This window comes from Dioscorea cayenensis, chromosome 2 (assembly GCF_009730915.1).
Source record: "Dioscorea cayenensis subsp. rotundata cultivar TDr96_F1 chromosome 2, TDr96_F1_v2_PseudoChromosome.rev07_lg8_w22 25.fasta, whole genome shotgun sequence".
Lineage (NCBI taxonomy): Eukaryota > Viridiplantae > Streptophyta > Magnoliopsida > Dioscoreales > Dioscoreaceae > Dioscorea > Dioscorea cayenensis.
The window spans coordinates 18,123,790-18,147,660 of NC_052472.1; the positions used below are offsets into that span (position 1 = coordinate 18,123,790).

At 39.0% G+C, this 23,871-nt stretch overlaps 4 protein-coding genes across 4 annotated transcripts; 1 reads left to right on the top strand and 3 right to left on the bottom strand.

Annotated features, from left to right (window-relative positions):
* The first annotated feature begins 6,967 nt into the window (after positions 1–6,967).
* On the top strand, positions 6,968–8,569 carry LOC120273607. The gene has a single exon (XM_039280270.1). It carries the CDS (start codon positions 6,968–6,970, stop codon positions 8,567–8,569), a length of 1,602 nt encoding a protein of 533 aa, XP_039136204.1.
* A 5,584-nt stretch (positions 8,570–14,153) lies between these two features.
* Positions 14,154–15,911, bottom strand: LOC120273617. The gene is made up of 2 exons (XM_039280283.1): positions 15,687–15,911; positions 14,154–15,521 (listed from the first exon to the last, which is right to left on the bottom strand). The coding sequence occupies exons 1-2, from the start codon at positions 15,909–15,911 to the stop codon at positions 14,154–14,156; spliced, it is 1,593 nt and encodes a 530-aa protein (XP_039136217.1).
* Positions 15,912–19,524: 3,613 nt separating this feature from the next.
* On the bottom strand, positions 19,525–19,902 carry LOC120273623 (receptor-like protein EIX2). The gene has a single exon (XM_039280294.1). It carries the CDS (start codon positions 19,900–19,902, stop codon positions 19,525–19,527), a length of 378 nt encoding a protein of 125 aa, XP_039136228.1.
* A 48-nt stretch (positions 19,903–19,950) lies between these two features.
* On the bottom strand, positions 19,951–22,929 carry LOC120273630 (receptor-like protein 34). The gene has a single exon (XM_039280308.1). The coding sequence runs from the start codon at positions 22,927–22,929 to the stop codon at positions 19,951–19,953; it is 2,979 nt and encodes a 992-aa protein (XP_039136242.1).
* Between the last annotated feature and the right edge of the window lie 942 nt (positions 22,930–23,871).

Below are 23,871 nucleotides of genomic sequence, written 5' to 3' on the forward strand. Positions count from 1 at the left end.
TTTGTGGCTCGGTAAATGAAAAGGACCTTGGAAATGATGTTTTGTTTATTATTATTATTATTGTGATAACTATGTTGATTTTTTTGCCCTTTTCTTTTTATTATATCAAGGAAATTGCATTTAATTGTTTCTAGGTTCCTAATAATTTTGGCTTGAATGTTTTTTAATTATTATAATGAAATTTGGTCTTTATAATTTAGAAATAACATTTATTTTGCTCGGTAAAATTTACATGTTGATGATGTCATTGAGATAGCAATATGATATTATGATCATGAATTTCATATTTTGAAAATTTTTAACAATGTGTGGATATAATTTACTATAGTGTTAATTAGCATATATGTGGTATGTAGCATATTATACCACTCGGATGAATATTTTCGAGTATATGCATTTTGCACACATTAAAATTTAAATTAAAAATCATTTGTTTAATCAACCCAAATTTTTATTACTCACATCAATCCTAGTTAATTGATATAATATAATTTGTTATTATTTCAATTGGGATATGGCTTTTTAAAATACAATTTTAGGTTTTATTTAAAAATTTAAAAAATATTTTATTTTTATAATTTAAATTATGTAAAAAAAATAAAATAAAATAAAATATTTATAAATATACTAAAATTTTCTAAAATTTATAAAAAAATTCCAAAAAGTCTGAAAAGTTTGTGAAGTTTAAAAATTTTTATTTTTAAGTTCTTTATAAATTTTAGAAAATTTTAGAAATTATTTATATATTTAGATAATTTAGAATTTTTCAACATAATGAATCAGAGCATAGCATCAATCTTGGCATCAAGTTTCTCTAGTTTTTCTGTTAACTTAGTTGAATCCGTGTCCGTGAGATCCTTTATCTATTTTTAAATTGGTTTCAAATGGTTGTTTTTTTTTATTTTATCTATTTGCACAAATTTATTTCATAACATATAATATTAGTTATTAGCATATTATTGTATGTTATTTTATTAAAAAAAATTGATTAGCAATTAACCATGTCGAAGCCAATAAAGCGATACCCTAGAGATGAAATGATTAAATACCAACTCAAAATAATAACCATAAACTTAAATACCTAAGTGTTAACTCAAAGTAATAATTAGAAACTTAAATAATAGTTATGTTAAATTGTCATACTATTTTGTATTGGAAACAATTGTTATGTTGACTAAATTTTTTTTATATTTTACCCTCAGCCCCCTCCTACCAATAAGTTCTGGTTTCGTCCCTGTTACCAACCCGTGATGGTCAAAGTGCAAAGTAGACTCTAGGTCCACTGGTATCTCCTCATGTGATTTATAGAAGGGTTAATTAATTACTAGATGTCTATAAATGACCATAAATGATGCACCACCATATTTATATGTCACTTACAACCCTTTAATATAAGCTACGTTTACCTCTTTTGTTTTAAAAAAAAGAAAACTATTGGCTTTTTTTAGCATCTCATAATTTGAATAATGTACTTCATCTTGACAATGACAGGGTCTCTGAAGTTTTTGGTTAATATTCAAATGAAGAAACAATATTCATTTTTTTTAAAAGGTGGATAAACCACTTCAATTAAAAAACAAACGGTTATAATGGACCCTCTCTCCCCAACTAAGAGAGGTAAAAAAAGAACAACAAAACAAGGAAAAGAAGCCACAAGCAGTCGACCCAAAACACCCAAAAAACAACAACACAAACAAAAGGGCGACCCACAGAAGCACAAAAGCGAGGAAAACAAGGGCCTCCTCTAACCCCCAGCTACACATTGCCGTCTAGCCCGTGTTGTGATCTTGAGCCGCTGCTGGAGACGACGAGCCACCAGTCGCCTCCACATGAGGGCCAAAGAATTCCAGAATGCGCTGGATGGCGGAGATTGAGTCCTCTAGCTTCACTCAAGACCCCTCAACAACTGTAGATAACCATGATAGCAACATATGATCAATTTTCAACATAAGAGTATGTGCAGGCAGGGTAATATTGTTGAAAATGCAATCATTCCTAGTAAGCAGATATTCCATACAATTGCTATCACCACTAAGGCCCCTAACTCTCTAAAGGCTGGTCTTAATAACAATCTCCAAATATCCCAAAGAGACTGCAAAGACCTAGGCGGTTTCGGTAAGTGGAGAAGTCTCACAAAGAAATCCCATACCTTTGTGTATTCCCTTTGCTGCCCCTTTACACTCATCACCAGAGACTCCAAGTAATTATATGTGGATGGAAATCTATCAGAAAATGAAGTATTACTCCAAATGCTTACTTGATCAAATTTGGAAATCAAGAACTGGGATCTTTCACTGCGACTTGGGACCATGGCTTTAAAACCTCCAAAAGAATGAGGAAAAATAACACCTGAGAAGTTGTTCCGTGCAAGGTACAGAACCTGCAAAGATTAGAGTTTTAATAATTGTTCTGGTATTGAACCTTCAAACAAGTTTGATCTCAAGCGAAGGACAACTAATGATACAAGTATGCCAATCCATAAAGGTATTATTCCAGAAATCTTGTTTTCACCAATGTCAAGAACCACCAATTTGTTTGCATTTTTCAACGAAAAAGGGAGATTCCCAGATAGGCCATTCTTTCACAAATGCAAAGATTGAAGATTGGTGATCACTCTGCAAGCAAAAGTAACTGCCATTGCTCTGCTCTGCCTCTGCTCTCCTCTGCCTCTGATCTTCTTTTCCTTCCCCCTCTTGCTATGGCAAGCGGGGGGTCAAATCCTCCAACCACTCCACCGTCCGCCCCTGCTCGCTCAACCCCCCTCTCATGGCCCAGATTGCTTCCAAACTCTCCACTACTCAAGAAAATTCTCCACTTCATAACCCCGCAGTCCTTAACAAACTCAAAGAGAACACTTCTGAATTCGTTAAGCTTGATAGCGATACTCTGGATTGAGCTTGTCTTCGATTTCAGTACTCTCTTTTCGGCAAGTTTTTCGGAAAGCCTCCTGCTTTTGAACAAGTCAAGAACATTCTCCTGAAGAAATGGGAAAATATTGGGGAAATCCTTATCTCAGACCTTCCGAATGGCTTTATCCTACTCAGATGCCCGAATCAATCTATGCTGCAGCATCTTCTCTCTGAGGGTGCTTGGACCATTAATGGCATAATCCTCCAACTGTCTCCTTGGCGGCTGTTTTTTGAGCCTACTTTCACCAAACTCATGACGGCAGCGATCTGGATCCAACTTCACAATTTACCCATCGAATTCTGGAGCGGAGACACCCTTGAAACCATTACTGGCCATTTGGGCAAACTTCTAAAAATTGATGAGCTTACCCTGTCCCTAACTAGAACCAAGTATGCCAGAGTTTGCATAGAATTGGATCTTTCCAAACCTCTAAGAAAGGGCTTCTGGCTTGGAGATGATCTCCATCGAGTGTTCATTGTTGTTCAGTACGAACGTCTTCCTACCTTTTGTTACACCTGTGGAGTGATCGGGCATGGATCCAACTCTTGCAGCCGCGCGTCAGCAATCGGAAATGCAAATGCCTCGTAGCCCTCTCGATCTCAACGAGGGAAGGAGGTAAGGCAGGAGCATTCTCCCTTGGTTGCTGATGCCGGAGCAGGTGGTATTTGTGACTCTTCTCTCCCGGCTAGTGTTTTCTGCGGCTTTGGTGAATTCTTCGACCTCTGTGGTTGATTCGGACTTTGGGCCTTGGTTACTTGTCTCTCGCCGGCGAGGTCCTTCCCGATCCCGCGGCGGTAGTGCTCACACTCCCACCGTGGCTGAGGGTTCGGCAGCCGCGCCGAGACAAGACGTTCAGTCTTCCTGAGGCGCTTCTGTTCATTGCTTACGTGGCGGGCTGCGTGGGGGCGCTAGTGGGCGGCGTCATAATTCCAATGCCACTTCGCACGTTCCCCCGGGCATGGTTGCTTCTGATCCCCCTGTCAGACCTGACATTGCTGCCTTACCCGTTACACTACCACAGGCTTCTGGGGACTATGAATCGCATCCTTCCAATGTGCATCGGGACTCCCTCCCCCCCTGTCCAGCCCCCTCCTGTCATTTCCCACACCTATTTGGAGATAACCCCTCTAATCACTTAACCTCTAATTCCCTATCCCAAGACATCTGTGCCGTTGGATCGTAGACATCGGTCTCCCCCTCCTGTTCTCTTGACTTCCATTACTGAAGACTCTATTCTCAATGGTGCAAACCCTAACCCGGAGCACTCCATGATCGTTGGTCGGGTCTCTAATGCCCTGGATGATGGTACAATGGAAGAAGACAGTGGCTATGATGATGAGGCTTCTGAGGATTCAGATGATCAAATGTCTGAAGAAGAAGAACCTGACGATCATATGACCCTTGACCAATATCAGGAGGAAGCCTGACGCGTTGCTCTCATTCGCAAGGGTGCTATCCTAGATGTTGAATCCCAAAAGAAGGGACGTTTGGAGATGGGTGAACCCAGCAATCCCTGACTTCGTCTTCACTAATATATCCTTTTTCAGGGAGTTATCTTTGTCTCTCTTGACTTTTTTTTATATGACTGCTAAAAAAATTTGTTGCTGGAATTGCAGGGGCTTCTCATCCCGAGAAACCCTTGCTCGCATCCATCGTCTTATTCATCAGAATGATGTCGCTATATTGTGCCTCATTGAAACCAGAGCTAACTCTGATCGGCTTGGTAAGTTCTGCTCTAAACTCTCTAGGTCATGGGATTGGGCTTCCATCCTTGCTGAGGGCTACTCTGGTGGCATTTTTGTTTGTTGGAAGAAGGGCTTGGATCTGGTCACCCCTATTGCTTTTTCTCTCCGCGTTCTTCATTTGGTTATTTCCTCAAACTATTTCTCCACCTCCATTATTTCTATTGTTTATAATTCTACTCGTTTTTCTTCTCAATGTATGGTTTGGAATGAGCTTTCCAAAATCTCGTCTTTTCACATCCCTTGGTTAGTTATCGGTGATTTTAATTCTATTTTGTATCCGAATGAACACAAGGGAGGCTGATTCTACTATTATTCTCGCAAAGCTTCCTTTTTCCGGAGTTTTGTGGATTCTAACAACCTTCTGGATCTTAATTTTTCTGGTTCTCCTTTCACTTGGTGAAATAACCAACGCGGTTTAGCTCGTCGCTGGGCTCGTTTTGATCGTTGCATTGTTAATTTAGACTGGATTTCTCGCTTTAAAAATTTCTCTCTTACTCATCTCTCCCGCAGTTTCTCGGACCACTCTCCTCTTGTTTTATCGATCTCTCTTCATGATTCTTCTAAATGTTACTTATTTCGTTTCGAGAATTACTGGTTGGATTTTGCTGGTTGCCATGATACTGTCTTGAAGGCTCTCCTGTTTCCCACTCATGGTAATCCTCTTCATATTGTTTCGCATTTACTCTCTTGTATCAGATTTAAGCTTAATGCTTGGGAACATTCTGGTGTTAATTCTTTAGATCATGCTATTGTTCAGACCGAATCTGATATTTCTAATTTAGAAAGCATGGATGATTCTATCACTTCTCAATCTAACCTGTCGAATCAGTATGTTAGACTTGCAGTGCTACAACGCCAAATCTCTATCAAATGGGCTCAGCGAGCGCGTCTCCTTTGGGTTTGTGACGGAGATAAGAACACTTCTTTCTTCCACAACTCTGCCCGTATTCGCGCTCATCATAATTACATTTCTCATATCATGGATTCCTTAGGTAACTCTTATAATAGTCAGAATAGCATTGAGCATGCATTTATGAATTACTATTCTAATCTTTGGTCTGACTCTGATCCCAATTCTTATACTGATCTGAATTACATTATTAATGATCTGCCTGATGATCTCCCTTATATCTCGACTGATACTGGTAATTTTCTTGTTCGGGAAGTTACTAAGGATGAAATTTATCTTGCTCTTCTCGATCTCCCCACTGGTAAATCTCCCGGCCCTGATGGTTTCAATGTTAAGTTTTATCGGTTTTTCTGGGAGAATTTTGGTGATCACTTATTTGCTGCTATTAGATTTTTTTTTCCAAACTTCTCACCTTCCTAAATCCTGGGGTAGAACCTACATTACTCTTGTCCCCAAAAAGGCTAATCCCCAGTTGGTTTCGGATTATCGACCTATTTCGTTATGCAATGTCTGCTATAAACTTATATAAAAAATTCTAGTGAATCGAATCAAGCCTGTTCTCCCTATGTTAGTAGGTAGAGAGAAAGCTGGATTCATTTCGGATAGAGGTGCTTTTGATAATGTTATAGCTATTCAGAAAGTGGCCCATTCTCTTGAATTTGACCGCAGATATCCCCCCTAGGATGCTGATAAAACTAGATATTGAGAAAGCTTATGATTCTATTAAATGGAGTGCAATTCTTGCTACTCTTACCAAAATGAAATTCCTGACCATCTGGATTTCCTGGATCCGTGCTAGCCCTTCGATCTTCCTCCTTTGCTATTCTTGTTAATGGTGTTCCCACCGCTTGGTTTACATCTTTTCCCGGCATCCGACAAGGAGATCCCCTTTCTTCTTATTTATTCATCTTAGTTGCCCAAAACCTCACAACTATTTTAAATCACGCTCTGACTTCCAATTTGATCCCTGGCTTCGACTGTAACTTGCGCTCCAATTTTAATCATTTACTGTTTGCGGACGATATTATGCTGATTACCCGTGCCTCTCGTTCTGCTGCTCGCAATATTAATCTTTGCTTTTCCATTTACTCCCATTTGACCGGGCAATGTCCTAATCTTGCTAAAACCCAAATCTACCTCCCATCCTGGTTCAATAAAAGAGTGGCTCATAGTATCTGCTCCATCTCTGGTTTTTCTCAAGCTCAGTTTCCATTGACTTATTTGGGAATCCTTATTTCTCCCAGAAAACTCAGTGTCCTTTCCTTCAAACCGATGATTGACAAAATCAAAAATATGTGTGCTCGTTGGAAAACTTGTAAACTATCTTCGGCTGCTAAATCGATTCTCATTAACTCCTCTATCCTTTCAATCCCAATTTATTACCTCTCTGCTTATCCTGTCCATGAATCGGTTCTCCAGGAAATCACTCGTCTGGTTCAGGATTTTTTTGTTTAAAGGGGGCAATGGAAAGGGCATCCATGCTGTGAATTGGAGAAGTATTACTGATAATAAATCTGAGGGGGGCTTGGGTCACCGGAATCTTTCTTTTGCTAAGTCCTCACTTATGTCTAAGAATGTTTTCAAATATCTGAATTCGGATAATATTTTCTGGGTCGATATTGCTAGCCATAAATATGGACATTTAAATTTCTGGGTTAATTCAATCCCTGCTATTTGCTCTTGGATCTTTCGGGGCATCTGCAGAACAGCTTCCAATTTAAAACATAACCTTTGGATCAAATCTTTTAATCCTGCTCAGACCTCTATTCTTTTTGATCCTTGGTTATTTGAGATACCTATTGCATTTAAACCCACCTACTTAAATGTCAATACTGATCTCAGTGATACTTGCTTGTCTGATTTTTTTGTGAATGATCTGTGGAATGTTGATAAGCTCTATATCACTTTTGGTGACTTCCTTGGCCCTTTAGTTCCAAATATTTGCAACTTTGATCTTGCGAACACCAATTTCTGGGTTTGGAAGCCTCATTCCTCTAACTTGAATATTTCTTCAGCTGTTTATAATCATTTAAATCACAACCATGATTTGGCATTGGAGTGGCCAGGTTGGAACAAGCTTTGGAAACTCCATGTTGCTCCGCGCATCATGCATTTTATTTGGCTCATGCTTCATGGTAGAGTCTCTACTACTGATTTTCTTAATAGCATCAACATTGGCCCCATAACTTTATGTGTATTTTGCCACATCGATTGTGAATCTTCTGAGCACTTATTTCTTGAATGTCGGTGTGCTCAGATGGTTTGGAATTTGTTGAATCATAAGTTGGGCATTAATATTTCTTTCCCTGATCTTATTTCTGCCGGTTTCTGGATCACTGATTACAATTACTCAATTCATACTATCTTTGTTATCGCAACAAGTATTTGGTACCTGTGGAAAGCTCGTTGTGAGGCCATCTTTAACAATATCATTCCCAATTTTACTAACATTTCAGTTAAAGCTATCGCCCATGTCAAGGATTTTATGCAGGAAAATGCGTCTCTTGTGGGACGGAAGCTACTCCTCAACAACTTTTCCACCTCCTCTGGATCATTTCTTTTCTTTGCCCACAGATGGATTGACAGCAGCAATATTGGTAAGTTGGGATTCTTTATTTCCTCTCATACTTACAGAGTATCTTGTGTAGGTTGCTGCTCTTTCTCTATGGATTCGCATCTTCAAGCTGGTCTCAAAGCTCTCTGCATTGCTGTTCAATCTTCTTTGGATCGGCAGCTGGTCGTTCGGAGTATTCTTCATAGCAGCTATGATCTACCTCAATCTTTGAAGAGTGATCGCAATCCTGTTGCTTGGCGAGCTGCTCAGGACATCTCTTCTGTGACTCATCTTCTCCAACTTGCTGGCAACCCCACTCTGGTAGCTATTCCTGCTCGCTGGAACGGCCCTGCATCTGCTCTTGCTTCTGTCGGCAGCAACAACCATACCCTCAGCCTCTTCCTCTCTGGCCGAGATTTGCCCAGATGGCTCATGGATCTCTTTTTTTGATAATGGTTTTGATTTCTAGTTTGTTTTTATTCTTTTCCAGTTTATTTCTGTTCTGCTGTTTTCTCTTAAGTTTGTTCTTTCTTGTTGTAATTTCTGTTCTAATATTGTAATCCTGAGACTTTGTAAACTTCCTTTTTATTATCAATAAATTAAGCTCTCCGAGCTCTTCCCTCAAAAAAAAAAAAGAGATTGAAGATTGGTGAGAGACACAATGGCATTTGGAATTCTGCCAAAGAAATTGTTGTTAGATAAATCAATAATCGCTAACCATGATAACGGATTCCAGCAATACGGAAGTTCTCCAGACATGTTATTGCTAGATAGATCAAGTATTATCAAAGTAGAGAGGTTACATAAAAAAAATGGAACACTGCCATTAATATGTTTATGTGTGATAAAGAGAGAGCTTTAATTTGGTTTGCTGAAGCAAAGGATAATGGAATAGAACCAAATAAGGAGTTGTTTCTGAAATCAATGACGTTCAAACCCGGGGAAATCCACTCAGGTATCAAACCTTCAAATTTATTATGACTCAGATCAATAACCTCCAAGACAGAATTCCGGAAAGTAGGTAGAATTCCAGTTAAATTATTATGTGGTAAATTGAGAAGGGCCAAAGAATTGGATAGTAAATTCCAAAACCATGTCGGGACATTACCAAAAATTCTTGCATTTGATGGATAAAGACTTGCAAGAACTGTTTGAGTTTTGAGCCAAGTAGGAAACTCGGAGCTTATTGTGTAAGAGCACATCAGGATAGTATCAGCATGAAAGGACGGCACCCAATCCTTGGTCACATTCAGCTGCAATGAATTACAAGAGAGATTCATGTAAAGCAAGTTTGTTAAATTAGCAAAATGGTGTTCAGTTAAAGTACCAATGAATGAATTTGCTGCGGCATCCAAAAGTCTCAGTTTTGATAACCCACTCAAGCTCTCTGAAACAGTCCCATTAAATTTGTTGCTTCCCAAACTTAGTTGGATTAAGCCATCCATATTCTCTGAAATCAAATTAACCATGTCTAATGGATTTCTTGCTCTCTATGCAATTGGACAAGCCATTCACAAGATCATCAACTCCTCCATCTAAAAAATTGCTAGTCAAATCTAAAGTCCTTAACTTGCATAAGTTACCAATAGGTTTTGGTAATGTTCCACTAATGTTGTTCGTTGATAAGACAAGCTCCCTCAAGCTAGAGAGTTTCCCAATAAACTCTGGTATCTACTTGATCTTAGTCCCAAGCTCTTTCTCAATTTGATGCTTGCGCAAGCATCCATCTCCAATAATTTAATGCAACAGGAAAGAAGAAGATTTGCATTATTAGAAGCAAGGTTTTCAGACCAGATTACAAGTTGAAGCGGTTTGGGATTTCTGGAGCTAGATTGGATTATTAGATTTCTTGCAAGAGCTGTATGTAATTGATTCATTTCTTTCTAATTCTATTTTTTTGCAGTTGCAAAGTTGGGCAAAGAGTTCTGAATGATAATTTACTCCTTGGATCAGCCCCACAAAAAATCATCTTATTGAAGAACCTCAAATTACTGGATTTGAGCTTGAATCAATTTTTTGGCCCATTCGTTCTGGGTTAGGGGATTTGACCAGTGTCACAAAAATTTAGAAAAAAATTTGCTCCTTAGATTTAAATTCCCTCATTAAGTTGCCTTGTTTTTAATGGTTTGTTCTGGTGTGAGACTGAAATTTTTTCTGAGATTTTCATTTCATTCTAATGGGTTGACTGGTGGTATAATTAAATTTGGTGATAGTACATGATGAACTTTGAAACAAATGCTACCACAATAATGTTAGAACATATGGATGATTGTTATCTGTTTGGGTACCATATTTATCTCTTCCAGCTGTCCTTTCTGATTTGCTGATTGTTCGTAAAACTTTTTTGCTGGGAAGATACCTCCATGTCTCCAAGTATTTGCTAAGGTACAATGTCTTAAATCAATTTATATTTAAGCTTGCTTTCACTAAACTTCAGTTTTACTGGATCATTTGTAAAGACTCAGCTTCCTGGGGAATTGTTTTTAATATGAAGAGTCCATCAAGACAGGTTTTACTTAGCAATGTAGGGTGCCTTATGTCAGGATTTCTTGTCATTCCTCAATTTATGTATTTGTTTGTTCAATATGCTCTGATTAACAGCCTTCATTTCTGTCTATGAGTAACTCTGTGAAAAGCAGAGCAGCCAATGAAACCTACAAATACTCCGATGTGGCATTGAAGCACCCAAGGCCACATCAACCAAATTGCCTTCTGATTTTGGAAATCACTACAGGTGTAGTTATGCTCATCTTTTGTGATCACTTGTCCTGGCTCTGCCATTAAAAGATGCAAAAGAAAGCGCTCTAGCATTATCCCAATAAGTAAACAATTGAGTTCGAGGGATGAAATATCAACATCAATTAGTTAGCACAATGATCTTATTTCCTACCTTATTGACTTATTTTGCAATAACGAAGATGAAGCATAATGGTTTTTATTTTTGATGCTTCAAACTGACCGAGAGTTCTTGAAAAGTATTGAGGTTCAACAGGTGGATCTTGACATTGCTTGTGAAGATTTTAGTACCATAATTGGGGTCTTCTACATACAATAAAGTCTACTACTGTTAATGAGTGAAATCTATTGTATCAATGGAGTTGTTTGATTTTGAGGGGTGGAAAGCCATTGTTTCAAAACCAGACATAAATGGTTATGTCACCAATGGTGGACTGTATAATGGGTTTATGGATTCCATAGGAAGATGACATATGGTTGTTCAAGGCAACACATTTTTTTTTTGAAAGGGCCCCAGAGGCTTTTATTGAAATAGAAAAGGAAAAGAGAAAGTTACAAAAAAGAAGAGAAGACAGCAAACTGAAATTAAGAAACAAAGAAAAAACAACAGATAGAAGGAGAGAAAAGCAAGAACTAAAATTAGAAAAAGAAGCCAGCATCAGCAAGTAGCTTCATCACACAATGGGGGAGATCATGACCAACATGAAAGAGTGAAAGTTGATGAAGATTAACTCCAAAGGCAGCGAGTTTAAAGACGACACCCATCCAAGACTGGGGAAGAACACGAATGCGAAGAGAACCAGCAGCTAACAGAAGGTGATTAATGGTGGGATCCATCGAGCGAAATGCCAGGAACAAATTGGAGAAGAGGTTCGGAGCAGATCCAAGACAGCGGGATTGCAAATGAAAAATAATTTGAACTAGAGTAGAATGCTCCACTACAAGCTGCAAAGCGATTGCAAGAGTTTGAAGATCTGCAGCAAGGTGGGACTCAGCAGAGGAAACATGCCTTCCTGCAAAGAAAATATTGAAATTAGGCCTAGAAGAAATGAATCCTCCTCTGCAAGACTGAGACGATTGGTTCCAGCGCGCTGTAGAGAACAAGAACCATCAAAGCTATAGAAGTTGTTGAGAAGAAAATTCCTGCAAGAGGGTTTTCCATCAAGATTAATGCATAAAGCTTGATTAACAGCCCTGCGAGCAATGATGAAATAGTTAGGAGATATGCCGCGAAAGACAACATCACATCTAGCCTTCCAAATGTACCAAGCACCAAGGGCAATAATGGCTTTAGTCTTTGCAGAGTAATGAGAATGAGTTAACCAAACACCTGAGCAAAAACCATCTGGGAACTGAATGTGTTTACAAATGAGAGTAGAGATAAAATTCCAAATACGTTGAGATTTATTACAATGGTTGAACATATACTCAGACATCTCATAATCAAGATTACAAAACATGCACATTCGTCTGGGACCAAGATTAATGGCATAAAGAAACTCAGCAGTAGAAATTCTGCCATGAAATACCAGCTAGATAAAATGTTTAACGCGAGGTATAATTTTGAGAGACCAGATTTTCTTCCAACCCACCCAGGGGGAGGAAGCAAAACAACCACGATTTAAAACATGATAAACGTTGGAAGCAATTTTAGCAGAAAAGGTTTTATGAGCCCAAACCCAAACATTAGTGGAGTCAGAAATAATCTGGCCAAGGCTGGGAAGAATATCGCTAGCATGAGATCCAAAAAGTAAAGAAAGACGATGAAAATCCTAGCTGCCATTACAGCATAAATCAGAGCAAGTAAGAGAAATAAGATCAAGCTCCATGTTAAGAAACGTAGGTTTAAGAGCTAAAGGAATCTCCGAACACCAGGGATCATGAAGAAAAGAAGTAATTGAAGGATTAATAGCCCTGATTTAACAAAAAGGTTTAAGAGCAGTTGCCATGTGACAAAGGCCCTTAAAGAACCAAGAACAATTTCGAGGAAAAGAGTCATGCCAAAAGTTGATCAACCCATATTTATGATGCACAATATTAACCAAGATGGAATCCGTGGAGTTAAGGTAACTAAAAACATGCTTAGCTTAAGAGAGTGAGTAGCAACATTAAGGTTCCGGATAGCAAGCCCCCCCTCAGTTTTGTCCTCAATTAACCGACTCCAAGAAACCGCATGGATGCCCTTTCCATTGCCACCTTTGTGCCAAAAGAAATTCCTAACAATCTTGGATATCTCATGAAGAACAGATTGAAAAACAGGAAAGACCGAGAGGTAATATACTGGAATAGCAAGAATGGAAGCATTAATAAGAGTAGATTTAGCTGCTAAAAAGAGGTTAGAATGCTTCCATCTGGAGCAAGTACGGGAAATTTTATCCACCATAGGTTTGAAATGAGAAGCCTTAAGTCTTTTAGGAGAAATGAGAATGCCTAGATAGGTTAGAGGGAAAGAAGCAACGGGAAAGTTGAGAATGGAAGAAATACTTCTCGCCACTCTAGAATTGAACCAAGAAGGAAAATATATTACAGATTTGCTAACATTGGCCTTTTGCCCAGTAAGAAGAGCATAAATCTGCAGACAAAAATTGATGTTTCTAGCAACTAAACGAGAAGCCCTGGTAATAATAAGAAGGTCGTCAGCATACATAAGGTGGTTAAAATTGTATGAAAGATTAGCATCAAAACTTGGAATCAAACCCATATGAAGAGCCTTGTTCAAAATAGAAGAGAGAATTTGAGACACTAAGATAAACAGGTAAGAAGAGATAGGATCTCCTTGGCGAACACCCCGGGAGGAAGAAAACCAATTCGAAGGAGAACCATTAATAAGAAGAGAAAAAGAACTAGATCTTAAGCAAGTGTCAATCCAAGATATCCAAATGTTGGGAAACTTCATCTTAGCTAAGGTGGCAAGAATTGCACTCCAATTAAGCAAATCATAGGCTTTTTCAATATCGATTTTAGTCAACATCCTAGGGGTGTTCTTATTATCATTCTCCAAAGTATGCACTATCTCATGTAAGGCAATGATATTATCAAAAGAGCATCTACCCGAAACAAAGCCAACTTGCTTACGACTAATGAGTTTAGGGAGGACACTCTTAAGCCGATTAGCAAGAATTTTAGTCACAATTTTGAAGCAGACATTACATAAGGAAATAGGGCGATAGTCAGAGACAAACCTGGGATGATCCTTTTTAGGGATGAGAGTGATATAGGTTCTGCCCCTAGAAGGTGGCAACACAGAGTTATCAAAAAAATAGGAAATGGCCTCAAAGAGACTATCCCCAATATCTGGCTAGGAGAAATGATAGAATTCAGCATTGAAACCATCAGGGCCAGGAGCCTTACCAGAGGGGAGGTCTTGCAAGGAAGCAAAAACTTCATCCTTAGTAACCCGCCGGGTAAGGGCAGAAGCCTCATGCTCAGAAAGAGAAGGGAGATCATCAGGCAGGGCATTAAAGATATTAGTAAAAGTAATTTCAGAAGAATCAGACCACAAATTAGAATAAAAATTAACGAACATACTCTCAATGTCTGAGTGTTCAGATACCACATTACCAGAGTTGTCGCAGACCTGAGAGATAGTGTTAAAATGAGTGTGGATACGAACTGAATTATGAAAGAATGTGGTGTTATGATCCCCATCCTTAAGCCAAAGCAAGTGAGCACGCTGAGCCCACCTCAAAGAGTTATGATGCTGTAAAATGGAAAACCAGTTATAGCACTCCATCAGACGATCAATACTCACTGAATCCAAAGAGTCCCTTAGCTCCAAGGAGCGAATAGATTCTTCGGTTTCCTTCATATCAGCATCCAACGAGGTTAAACCAGAGGCCCTCCACAACAAAATATTAGACCGAGTACGAGAGAGAAGGTGAGTAAAGGAATGTAAAGGATTATCATGAGGAGAAACCATCCAGGCCTCCCAAACAGCATCATGACAACCCAGATAATCCAACCAAAAATTATAGAAGCGAAATAAAAACTTACGACGCTGATGGATAAAAGAGACTGAAAGAAGGAGAGGGGCATGATCAGAGATTGTACGAGTAAGATGAAAAAGAAAAACCGAAGAAAAGTTAGAAAGCCAAGCTAAGTTAGCCAAACCACGATCCAACCTGGCCCAGCGCCTGAAAAGACCAACTTGATTGTTGCACCAGGTGAACCTACAACCAGAAAAGTTCAAATCCAGAAGATTATTACTGTCAATGAAATTAGAGAAAGCATGAGCCTTGCGCGAGTAATAATTAAAAGAACCCCCACGATGTTCACTGGGACTAGCAATGGTGTTAAGATCGCCGATAATGAGCCAAGGGAAGTTCAGGGCAGTGATTTTGGAGAGTTCGGTCCAGAGGGCGCATTGAGAAACAAATTTGTTAGAATTATAAATCACAGAAAGAATCCAACTGGAATTAAAAGAAGGAGAAATAACAAGGTGCAACGCCCTGCGGGAGACCGCAATAGGAGTCACAAGACCAAGATGCTTTTTCCAGATAATGAATATCCCACCAGAGAGACCGTCAGCTAGGAGGGCAGCCCAATTCCACTTTTTAGCAAATTTACCACAAAAGCGATCGACGCGGGCACCATTAGCATGAGTTTCAACCAGATAGAAGATCGACGGGTGGTGAGATCTGATCAAGGAAAAGATCCGATCAACAGTCTGCTTGGAAGAAAGGCCCCTACAATTCCAACAAATAATTTTAGCTTCCTTCATTAAAACAAATACATAAATGAGAAAGAATACAGGAAAGAGGACTTCCATAAGAGTGATAAAGAAAGGACCAGATGACCAAAGGGCCAAGGGTTAAGAGCTAGGCTCGCCAACTTCCAGTCTTCCCTTCTTCAGGGATGAACCAGAGACCTGCGACCCTTTACGAATTAGGGTTTCTCTGCGGGATTCATTTTGATACTGCATGAGGGTCATAGCATCATCCGGTCCGTTATCGTCAGACATGACATCATCAGACTCTCCAGAATCATCATCCTCACCAATTTCGCTCCCTTCCGAGAGATCCTCACTCAGGACGGATAGGATGTTATCCTCGGCCATGGAATGGTGGTTCTCAGAAAGAGAGTGAAGAGAGGGAGGAGATAAGACTGAAGAACGGATAATGGGAGGGGGAGACTCGAGACAAGAGCTGGAAAGGTTACGAACAGGGGAATCGAGGACAACTGGCGGGCTAGAGCATAAAGCTTGCGTGTGAATGGGAGAGGAATTCGGGACTTGATCCACATTCAAAGCAGTAGTGATGTTGTCAGAAAAAGTGGGCGGGGTACTATCTCGAGGGGGCGATGTATTGTTTCTAGGGGCGAGGATCCGTAAATCGCAACGCGCGGAGATGGATGAACCGCTCGGTCCTCCATCGAGATTTGATCAGTATTATAATAATGAAAACGCGAGGCTCGAGGAGCAGCAGACCCACCACGGTCACGACTCTTCATGCCAATCCTTGTGCCTCGAGACGGGACACCACTAGGAACAGGGGGGAGCGTTCTCCTCGGTTGCCACACCGACGGAGACCGGAGTAGAGCGAGAATTACCATCCCGGCCCCGGGCACGCCACACAAAGGCGGAGACAAGCATCCAAGAACCGAAAATCGAGTCAAGAGTTGTATCGTCCCGTGGATTATCAGCGGAAACTGCGTGTCCATACCCCTCACTACCTGTAGCCTCGGTCTGGATTGATCCTACTGCCGACCTTCGAGAATCTTGAGGGGATGGAGATGACCGACCATCCCCAGCAGCTAAAACATGAGAGCAGGACCTGGATCCATGTCCGATAACACCACAAGTATAACAAAAGGTATGCAATTTCTCATAAAGAACAACCACAAAGACTCAATGAGAGTCATCACCAACCCAGAAGCCACGACAGAACGGCTTGGAAAGATCGATTTCAATACAAACTCGAGCAAACCTGGATCTAGATAGGGAAGCAGTAAGACTATCAACTTTCAAGAGGTTGCCCTGTGATGAGCAAAGAATAGTTTCAAGCATTTCACCATCCCATATTTCAATAGGTAAATTGTGAAGCTGCACCCAGATCGCAGCAGTAGTGAGTTTAGCAAAGGTAGGTTCAAAAAAAGGTTGCCGTGGAGCGAAGTTGGAGAGTAAGCCCCCCAAGGGACCAGGGGCCTTCAGTGAGTAGATATTTCATGGCATCGTGAGAGGCACAACGAATCAACATGAAACCATTAGGTAAATCGAGAGTTGCGCTCACCAACAAATGTACCATTTGTCTATCAAAGCCTTCTTCACTTGGTCAAACGGAGGGGCTTACCAAAGAATTTGCTCTAATAAAGCATTCTAGAATTTCATTTGAACTCGAGAAAGGGATTCTCCATCAAGTTTGACAAACGTAGAAGAAGAATTCTTGAGTTTCTCTAACAATTGAGGGTTATGAAGGGGGGAACGATCAGGTACACGAGAATAGGAGGAGGCGACGTGAGCCCAAGATTGCGGAGGAGGATGGGGAGAAGAAGCCTGGGGAGTTTGTCCCCCGCTTGCCATGGTAAGGGGGGAAGAGCTGAACTGAGGAAGGCAAGCCACGGGGGGAGAGAGTTGTCAGAGCCAGAGCAAAAGGATCGGCTGTTGTTGTTTGTGCATACTTGCATTGGGACAACACATTTGCTTTTCGAAATCTTTTTACTAGAGCTAATCGCTGGAAAGGCCCTTCATATTGCAGTAGATAGAGGATGGCCATTGGGTTGGGTGATAAATCTTTTAATATATGATGGACATCTAAAAATTGATTGCTAAAAAAATGTTAATTACTCGACGAAATAGTTCTTCATTTACTTATTGATCTTCAGTTTTTATGTGGCATTATTAAGAAGGCAATATGTTGGCACTATCATCGGAAGATAACCAATGTTGTTTCAGGCGATGGAGCGTCTGAAAAAACAAAAGAAGATGAGCTAAATAGTAGACCCTCATTTGAAAAATGTCAAGCTTGATGATCACTATGTAGTATGCAGTAGAATTTGTCTTTGCATTGAACTTGAAGCATCTGAGAGAGAGGCCTTCCACGTAAATAATTACTGAAATGTTGGAGGATGGAATTAAGACCTCACCAGCTACTCTTTACAAAGATTCTCATCTGGCATGGGCTGAACTGGCCTTAACATCATAATAGGTACTTTTTTTTCTTTCCCAAGAGCAAATGCAAGGTATACACACTAGTTAGCTTATTCCTTAGCTTGTGCTTTGTTTTGTATTTGGTGATTCATTTTTCTGGGAAGCAAGTTCATGACCATGTGATATATATTAAGAGATTTCTTGTTCTGTTTTTACTATACTAATACAGTAATGATCAGTAAGCACTGTGATCATCTTGATTTTTTTATAAAAAAAGCAACAAAGGGGCATTAGCTAGTTCACATCATTCTCATTCTTATTATTGCAAGATCATTTGACTTTCACCCCAAACTGAGGAATGAGCTCGAGCGTGAGATAACCATGATGCACAGATAATTTAAAACTACCCCATTGGTGTGCAAGGCCTATTCAAATCAATGCCGCATTCCTCTAGATATTAATTATAAAATAGTTTCAATCGTAATATATAACAACAATAATTAATTTACACAAATAAAATGGACTTTTCTTCAAAAGTGTATTATATAATATCTCCAAATGCCCAATTAAAACTAATGTATTCAATAGATCTTTTCATAATAGCTCATAATTTTCAATTTACTTATACTAGACAAGTTTGCAGAGTTTTCATGCCTTTCAAATACATCAAGTAGGAGCACTCATAAAAACAAGGTAGTATTTGACAACCGACGGCATGCCCATAGAGTGTGAACTACCTAACATTGCAAGAACTCAAAACACATTTGCAGTATAATACCAACCACATGAAGTAATGCTCCAATATCAATAAACAACTTTCATATCCTCATAAAACATAGCAAAATGTTATATCTTAAAATAACAACACATAATGATGTTCTACACTTATGATTTCAAACTCAGTAATAATTCAAATAACAAACTCATGGTTCAAATACAGAATGAACAAGGACTTATAACAAGAGCAACATAATATCACTGACATCACTTTATTGATATACACTACTTGAGCCACCGCCATGTTACTTGGACCTGAAAAGATTGAGAACAAATTCATAACCTTGACAAACCCAATGAGCAATCAAATATTTTTGAACCATGTAAAATTTTTAATATAATATACGCACAAGCAATCTTAATCGAAATATATTTCCAAAAGAGATGAAAGCATAAATATATTGGTCAATGGTGATAAGCATAAATATATTGGATTTTATGAATTAGGACTAATGGTTTCTTTTACTTTGATTGAATTAAGAAATTCAGATAGGTAGGCAAATGAAAGACAACCCTTACTGGAATCTTGTTCCTCCTTCCCTCTTTAACTAAACAAAACTTGTGGAAATTAGCTAGCACAACTAAGTAAATCATTTTATAAAGCTTGGAATATAACTGTTATAGTCTCCAAAAATGGTTTTATGGTGTGTGCGATGGATACTAATAAAGGTAACAGTACTATAACATTAATTTGATATACTGAGTGTCATAAAATCAGCTCATACTACGCTATATAAATACATCTCTACAATAGATGAGAAGTAAAAATCTCAGGCCTAACCTTAGTTCCTTCTTGAGAAAGTTGACTTCAGCCTCCGAGAGTGCACACAACCATCTTCACATATATCCAATCATGCACTTTGTCAATGGATCGGAAATAAGCATTTCTTATGGTTTGCTTGATGATAATGGTACCGATGATCATCCAGAAGCCAGCTATGAATCCCATTGCAAGACCTATGTAAAGCCATAACATCTCTGTCCAATCTCCGTTTCCTTCTTCCTCATTTGCGACTTGGGAATAATGTGTCCCATTAGCACAATTCTGAAGAGGTGATCCACAGAGACCATGATTCCAATTATAGGCTGATGGATCGAAAGACTGAAGTTGAGTGCTTGATGGAATTTTTCCTGACAAATTGTTGTGCGACAGATTCAAATAACCCAAGAAGTTCAAAGTAGACATGCTCGAAGGAATTGTACCAGATAAATTATTTGTTGATAGATCAAATGATTAAATTTGCTTCATGTCACCGATGCTTTCTGGTATTTTCCCAATGAGATGATTGCCGGAAAGATTCAAGAAGTGCAACCCATGTAGTTTGGTCAGTTCTTCAGGCAACTCACAGGAAAGTTTATTGTTCGATAAGTCTATGCTTGTGACTAGTGATAGAACCTTGGAGTATTCCATTTGAAGGCCCTTTGCGCTAATCAAGAGAGATTCTGAGTATGCAAAGCTATTATGACGATAATTATAGTCAATAGAAAAATAAGCTTTGGCAACACTCACAATAGAGAACAAAGACCACCATTGATTGTGGTTTGTGGCTACCATGGCTTTGAAATCGCCAAATGAATGAGGAATGCAACCTGATAGGTTGTTGTGTGCAAGGTCCAGGATCTGAAGAGAGGAAAGTTTTGATAATTGCTCTGGAATGATGCCATGGAATAAATTCGATCTCAAGCAGAGCGCAACTAAAGATGAAAGGTTTTCTCCTATCCATATTGGTATGCTACCTGAGAGTTTGTTCTCACTAATGTCAAGAGTGACCAACTTTTTGGCAATTTTCAAGGACAAGGGAAGATCTCCAGAGAAGTCATTGTTTCTCAAATGTAAGGATCGGAGATTGGTTAAGGACACAAGGCCATCAGGAATTTTACCAATGAAATTATTGTTAGATAAATTAATAATTTCCAACGCTGATGTTGAATTCCAGCAATAGGGAAGTCCTCCAGACATATTATTATTAGATATATCAAGCAATTTCAAGGTAGTAAGGTTACAGAAGAACAACGGAATACTGCCTATGATATGATTATCAGACACAGAGAAAACTTGAATATACGTAGCATTAGCAAAGTACGAAGGAATAAACCCAGAGAATGAGTTGTTGTTGAGATAGATAACAAGCAAAAAGGAGAGATCAAGCTCAGGTAATGGGCCTTCAAATCTGTTTGAACTCAAATCTATTCTATAGAAATTGTAATTTTTCAAAGAATTTGGTAGCCTCCCCTCCAAATTGTTATTTGATAGATTGAGAACATAGCTAGTAGAGGTACTTAGATATCCAAACCATGCAGGGATGTTACCTGAAATTCCAGCATCTGATAAGCAAAGGTGACTCAAATATGTCTGATTTTCTATCCAAGTGGGAAAAACAGGGCCTACTTTGACAGAACACATTCTGATGAGCAAGCAATCAAAAGGAGGCTTCCAATTCTCACTTACATTCAATTGCAACGAGTTGTAGGACAAGTCCAAAAATCCCAAGCTTACTAGACTAACAAAATGAGATTCAGTTAAGACACCCATCAAAGAATTTGAAGGGAGATTCAGTTCTATCAGTTTAGATAATTTGCCTATGTTCTCTGGAACTGTTCCATTCAGATTATTGTTTCCCAGATTCAATGTTTCTAGGCCCTTGCTGCATATAGACAATCCATCAACAAGGTCATCAATGCCTCCACTGATCATATTGCTTGTTAAATCCAAGATCAGTAACTTGCATAAGTTCCCCATGCCTTTTGGCAATGTTCCGTTGATGTTGTTGTTGGATAAATCAAGCACCGACAAGCCAGACAGCTTTCCTACATATTCCGGTAATCCCCCCGTGATGCCATTGCCCTGCATGCTCAAGTACTGCAATTGGGTAAGATTTCCAAAGCTCTCTGATAACTTTCCACTTATTGCATTTTGAGACAAATCTAGATCTTGAAGGTGAACAAGATTTCCTATAGTTTCGGGCAATTTGCCGATGAGATTGTTAACAGCCCCATCAAAATGCTGCAAAAGTGTGAGATTGCCAAAGGATTCGGGAATGGCTCCACTGATCATATTCTGTGATAAATCCAAATATTGCAGGTTTCTCAGGTCCCAAATGCTTGCAGGCATCAATCCCTGAATTTGGTTATTGGACAAATGAAACTTCACCAACTTCTGCAGCCTCCCGATGCTCTCTGGCAACTTTCCAATCTTATTACTAAACAAATAGAAATACTCTAAATTTGTAAGATTGCTAAGAGATTCCGGAATTCTTCCATTGAGTTCATTTTCTGACAAATCAAGTGTCTCCAAGCTGCCAAGTTTTCCCAAAGACTCTGGAATCACTCCATCAAAATGATTACCAGACAAGCTCAAAACTCTCAAGCGACTCAAGTTACATTCTGTGACTGGTAACTTGCCACACAGAGCACAAGCAGAGAGATCAAGATGTACAAGGCTAGTGAGATTGAACAACCATTGAAGCAGAGTGATTTTCAGGCCATCATTCCCAGAGAGATCAAGCACACGAAGAGATGTGAAGTTGAGATGATGAGGCAGATCAGTAGTAGCATAAATGCCACAACCTTGAAGTTCAGCATTAGAAAGTTTCAACACACGTAGTGAGGGGAGCACACTGTTAATGTCATGAAGCCAACCATGCACTTTGGAAAGGTCCACTCTACTCAAGTCAAGGTGACGCAAAGAACTCATTCCAGAGAGCCAGTGGAGGTCATTGGATTGTAGATTATCATTTGAGCTAAGATCAAGATAGCACAAGCATGATAGGTTTCCAAAGGTATGAGGAATGGCACCACTGAATCCGGCATCGGAAAGATTAAGGTATTCAAGGTTGGCAAAAGAGCCAATGAAGCCTGGGATGGGGGAGTCATCGAAGTTGTTCATGCTCAAATCCAAGTGCTTTAAATGATGAAGCTGAATGAGAGAAGAGTTCAAGAAGAAAACTCTTCTTGAATGGTGCTGTCGGAGATCAAGCTTGATGACATGCCGGGATTCATGGTTGCAGCTCACGCCTTGCCATTTGCAACAGTCATGGCCGGTCCAAGAAGAGAACAAGCTTTGGTCGCCGCTATGATTAATGCCTGCTTTGATGCTGAGAAGGGCTATCCTTTCAGTTTCAATGCAGCTTATTATACCTTGGACATAACAAGCTGGAGGGAATGCTGAGACAACAAAGATAGCAAGAAAAACAAACAATGAGAGACAAGCCATGAGATCAAAGAGAGAAGCTCTCACAAATGTCTATGGAGAAGTGTATGAATGGGATAGAAGAAATGCATGCATTATATAAACCAGATTTAAGCAAGAGCAAAATGACAGCGAGGTCCTTGGGGAAGTTTCCACATTCTAATTCATGCAAAATTACTCTCTTAACCTTATTATTATTATTATTATTATTATTATTATTATTATTATTATTTTGACAACCTCACTTAGTCCGAAGACTCATTCAGTCACGAACAAGCTTGAAAGAGGTTAGACGAGTTCATTTCTACTGCCCATAATGTCACTCATCTGCCTACAACAGGACTAAGTTTGACCACTTCATTATAAACCACAAACATGATTTGTGTTTATCTAGACCAGTTCTATTGATTTAGCTATAACTTCAATATTCTTATGATGGTAAGGTTTTTTGGTATACACACTAGTTTACAAATACTCCATATTTAGGATATGTAAAGAGTTATAATGGAAGAGAAGCAAAAGATATTCAATTTTTTTTAAAAAAAAAAAGATAGCTTGTGGATTTCAAATATTAAGTTTGCTTGTAGCAGTAAAAAATAATGAAACTGTTTTTTTTTGAATCACATGAAATACAACACAATGAGTTCTTTGTCTTTTTATAAAAAAAATCATTGTTTCATATTCTTATGCGTGTTTTCATTTGTGGAGTACTTATTTATTATTTTGATTCAAAGGTAATATTTTGGGTCAAGTTAAGCACTATAAAAAAGAGAAACCATGTTTCACATGTTTAAAGACGTGTTTGGTTAGTAAAATCGGATAAGTTGGAGTGATTTGTTGACTGGACTCAAACATAAAAAACTTATTACACAAATCACTCCATTCAATTTTGTAGGCCATTTGTGATGGGAACAAGTGCATATTAAATTAAAAAAATTAAAGACATGAGTGACCCTTCAAATTTTG